The sequence below is a fragment of the Limulus polyphemus genome, unplaced genomic scaffold (assembly GCF_000517525.1).
Source record: "Limulus polyphemus unplaced genomic scaffold, Limulus_polyphemus-2.1.2 Scaffold5863, whole genome shotgun sequence".
In the NCBI taxonomy this organism is placed as follows: domain Eukaryota; kingdom Metazoa; phylum Arthropoda; class Merostomata; order Xiphosura; family Limulidae; genus Limulus; species Limulus polyphemus.
The window spans coordinates 9,945-15,091 of NW_013671473.1; the positions used below are offsets into that span (position 1 = coordinate 9,945).

Here is a 5,147-nt window from a genome sequence, read left to right on the forward strand (position 1 = left end):
TTGAATATATCTAGTTTTATTATTTTGTATCATTATATTTTTTATTATAGAGATAACTTTGTATTGTTAGCTTGGTATATGGATTTAGGACTAACCTAAATCTTCTGAGCCTGCTGAATCTCGTTAGATATTATTAGGATTACGGCCGAAAATATCGTTAACAACGAGGATAGACAACTGATGGAATAATGCGTTTTAATTTATAGGGGTTTTCAGCCCCATTACAACGCTAGAAACAGGGTTTCGATACCCGTGGTGGGCAGAGCACAGACAGCCCAATGTGTAGCTTCGTGCTTAACTACGAACAAACAAAAATCCTATTCAATCACCAGTAAGGTAACCTAAAATAATTTAGGTGTGTGAATATTGTCACGACTTATGTCTCACTAAAGGTAAAATTGAAAAGAGAATCTGTGACGTAGAGGCTTAATACTTTTTCTGATTGGCTGTACCCTCTGCTGTGGACTGCAGTTTCGCTTGTTTAAGGCTCATCAGCATAGCTTGGGCTAGTACTATTGTTTTTGAAGTTAAGCACAAAGCTACACAATGGGCTATCTGTGCTCTGCCCACCACAGGTATCGAAACCCGGATTCTATGGGCTAGCACAGCAAGGAAATAAAGTTAGGTCTCTTATAAACGGTGTTTTGTATTTAATAATTACGGGGTTTTAAAGTCCTTTTCAGTCACCAATAAATCAATCTAAAATAACTTAGGTGTGTGAATAATGTTACGATTTGGGCCTAAATCATTTGTCCATATTATATATCGGACCAACTATTTAATTATTATGTACATTAAGGTTAACGGAAAATAATGTCGTTTCTTTCCTTATACAGTAAAACATCTTTTTTCAAGGTTTGTTTTTTCAATCAGTTACATAACCCCCATAATTATGAAAGAAAAATGTGCCATCTTTCAATTCCTCATTGATGGAAGGAAGCTTCCTTTAAGACAAAGAATTATTCTGAGAGAGCAGTTTTGATGCTATCAATATTTCTGAAGGTTTTATCACTGAGAAAGTGCTGGATAGATCTGAATAAATGGTAATCTGAAGGAGGAACGCCAAGAGAGTATGGTGAGTGAGGTAGGACTTCCTAATCCAAATCTTTGATCTGGACGTTTTGAAATGAGAGCCTGGTGCAAGCGGTGCAGTTGTTGACAATGAAGGTATGCAGTTATAGTCTGGTTCGATTTCAATAACTCAAAGTGAATTATACCAACTCTTTCCCACCAAACGGGCAAGAAGACTTTCTGCGGGTGTAGACCTGGATTGGCTGTCGGAATTGGGTTCAGGCCAGGACTAAGCTATTGATTCTTGCGCTTGGTGTTGACATAAATGACCCATTTCTCATCTCCTGTGACAACCCGATAAAGAACCGGTTCTTTCTCATGTCTGGTTACAAATGATTTGCAAATCGTTATGCGCTGGACTTTGCTGTCATCTGACAGTTTGTGTGAAACCCAAATTCCTTGTCTATTGATCTTCCCGATCTATTTAAGATGTTCTGGAACGCTAAACCAAGAATAATTATGTTTTTCTGCCAACTGTTGGATGGTTTGACAAGGGTCTCACTCAACGTCCAACCTTAGGAGGTCATTGTCTAACTCTACTGGTCTCCCTGAACGATGCTAATCTGAACGATCAAAATCACCTGACCTAAATTCTCTGAACCACAGCTGGCATTTGCGGACACTTAAAGCATCTTTATAAACCCCACACATGTTTTTGGTCCCATCTATCGCCTTGTTACCTTAATGAAACTCATAGGACATGCAATGTAGAATGAGATTTTCGTTAGGAATGTGGTCAGTCATTTTTTTTCTGATTTAGAGGAAAACTGGTTTTGTCAATAGAAAATTGATGAACAAGAAAGGAATCATACTGTTTGGTGAGAAAGAAAAGAAATCTGTAATATATATATATATATATATATAATGCATAAGCATGTGAGGAAAGCATATTTAGTTAGTTATGCTCTATAACCGGTCTGTTGTTATTTTCATTTTTGATCTAAGTTACTAGTTTTCTCTGATCTGAAGACGATATTAATTTGTTCATAATCAAATAGAAGGAAATATAATTACAAGAATTTAATGCGAGGCAGAACGAAATATGTCATAAATACTGCGTGAAACTGTGTGATTTAATAACCGCATAATATAAACATTCACACAAAATGTTAACGACGCTATCGCCATCTCTTGAAACTTTTCTCCTTTATCAAAACATTGTCAAGCCCCCTATTAGAACAGCGGTAAGGCTGAAGACGTATAATACTAAAAACCAGGTTTCGGTACCCATGGTGTGAACAGCACAGATAGCTCATTGTGTAGCATTATGCTTAACTGCAAACAAGATAAGACAATGCCAATTTATTAGAAATGTGTATTTAGTTATTTCAGAAAATAAAAATAAAGAAATTTCTTATTCTATCTACTTTAACACACGAGGCTTCATAATACATGATAAATGCTTATGCCTTAATTTCATCTAAGTAAAGAGCAAAATCTTAGGATTATTTGTATTTCGTAAACTAGAGTAGAATAATATCGCCGGTATGAAATAAAAATAATTAAACCATCCGATTCAAGATAAACAGATAAAATATCCGCAAATATTCGTGTGATCTTCGAGAAGCATTAGTTATATATTCAAAGAAACAAGTACTCAAATGTTTTTAAGCGTATATTTTAAAAACGCATCTAAGGTTTGCAATGTTTTTCTTCAATTGGAAAAATTAATATACCTTGAAAAGCATTGAAAATGTTTTATACTTTTAAAATATAGAATTTAGGGTCCCCAGTGCCACACCGGCATGTCTGCGGACTTTTACCGCTAGAAACCAGGTTTCGATACCCGTGATGGCTTGGTGGTGTAGCTTTGTGCTTAACATCAAACAATTAAAATAAGATAATAAACACGAATATACAGTATTTGCATTTCAAACAGCAAAGTCTTGACTACACTTAAAATATAAACCCATATTATCTCTTGTTCATTCATCTTATTTTATAGTAATCATGTTTAATAAAGGGTCGTAATTGAAAATCCATACGATGTAAAATATATTCGAATATATCATTATAAACTACATCATTTAAAATGAACAAGTGAGTAAAAATATTAATAAATGTTATTATAAATCAAACGCTTCTTATTTTATGGCTCCATCTAGTATTAAACAAAATATATAGATAACATGGCTGCTCCTACAGGGACGTCGGGACAAGGAATAGTAGATGATTTTGAAAATTCTTTTCAGGTAGGTGTACGACAATTATTCTGTGTTACTTTTTAGTGTATAAGAATCTTAGAAATAACCTAGATGGGTAAATCTGTAATGGTGCGTTTATCGTCGAGATTATTGATTATTTGTATTTTTTAATACAATAGGAGTTACGCCGAGCCTCGAGCCTAGGCTGTATTTGGTATAGTATATTTATATATCCTAGTTAGGGTTAATTTGTATACTGTTATTAACATGCATAGCGTTAGCGTAGCCCTTGGAACTAGGTTTAGCTTTTCTGTAATGTATTTGTTAAACAACGCAAACAGTGAATTTTTCAGTGGCTTGGTAAATGAGCCTCGTAGCAAGACGCCTAATGTACAGTGTAGTAAGTGCCTTTAATTTAAGAATTAAAGTTTAAAATAGAAATGAAGAAGTTACATTTACATTACATTACAAGATCGGTAGGTCATGTTGACCAGATGACAGGTGTCCGAAGATGCCAAAATTACTTGCAAAACATTGTGTACACTTCTAGAATTTATCTTCAACAAACCCTTAGAATCAGGATCTGTCTTAAAACTATAGAAAATATAAGTTTTATTTAAGAAGAAAAATTAAACAGAAGGGAACCAGAAAATTATAGACCTCTGACAGTGTCATACAAGTATTACATATAAATAATAAAGTGAGAGAGGAGGTGTTAACTCCAAAGTAAATAACATTCTTAGCAGCAAGTAACTTGTATTTGTAAGAACTACTGCACTACAGTTATTAAAATGAAAGGCAGATAAACTTGTTGGAATTTCATACACGATACTGTTAAGTAAGATGAAAATCTACAAACATAGGTTCTGAAATTATCCAATAGACAGAAAGTTTCTTTTCAAAAACACAACAACAGGTCTGTGTAAATGTAAGTGCGTAAACCTTCCATGAAATATCACAGAAGTATTGTAGTAGGATCTATTTTATTTGTGATTTATATCTTTAAAAAGGCACATTAAAAATAGCTGTTGCTAGTGGGTTGATGCTAACAATACACATAGAGTTCAAGTGGTTACATATAAGGTATGTGTTTACTAGTATTATGGTTTCAATATATGTAATAATTAGAAACTAAGACTATTGTTTGAGAAGTTGGCCATGTTGGATTTTACAGAAAATTTAAACTCTTTGTCATATAGTGTAGAGTAATGAAGTAACAGTTAAATCACTGGAAGGAAAGTGACAAGGCTTAGCTTCTTCTGTAACTTGTTTTTAATTGCACAGAGAACATTCAATTTTAGTATTAGTCTAAAAATTGGAACCGAAGGGTGTTAACATTCAAACTTTTAATAAATCACCTGAAATTTACTGTTTGGCAATTTTGTTGAGTCTGTGTATGAATGCATTGCTTGTAGTAATTATCTGTATAATAATATACTAAATATTTTGATATTTATCAAACACTCTTGTGGATGTTTGGTTTATCATATTGTTATAACACTGTTGTAAACAATATATTGTTACAAGTTTATCTCATCTGAATAAGAATTGTGAGACAATGTTAATATCTGTTAACATAAAGTTATTTCATTAACCTGATGTGGTGGACATACCTTTTTACATAAAGTTATTTCGTTAACCTGATGTGGTGGACATATCTTTTAACATAAAGTTATTTCATTAATGTTGTGAAGTGGTGGACATACCTTTTTACATAAAGTTATTTCATTAACCTGATGTGGTGAACATATCTTTTTACCTAAAGTTATTTCATTAATGTTGTGAAGTGGTGGACATACCTTTTTACATAAAGTTATTTCATTAACCTGATGTGGTGAACATATCTTTTTACCTAAAGTTATTTCATTAATGTTGTGAAGTGGTGGACATATCTTTTTACCTAAAGTTATTTCGTTAATGTTGTGAAGTGGA

The 5,147-nt window shown here is 33.2% G+C and overlaps 1 protein-coding gene across 1 annotated transcript in view; it reads left to right on the forward strand.

Annotated features, from left to right (window-relative positions):
* Window positions 1-3,195: 3,195 nt before the first annotated feature.
* LOC106473074 (mediator of RNA polymerase II transcription subunit 28-like) overlaps window positions 3,196-5,147 on the forward strand; it is a 4,510-nt gene continuing 2,558 nt past the window's right edge. Inside the window, exon 1 of the mRNA XM_013933752.2 lies at window positions 3,196-3,263. Coding sequence (XP_013789206.1) covers window positions 3,201-3,263 — 63 coding nt within the window. The 5' untranslated portion in view covers window positions 3,196-3,200. The remainder of the gene's footprint in view (window positions 3,264-5,147) is intronic.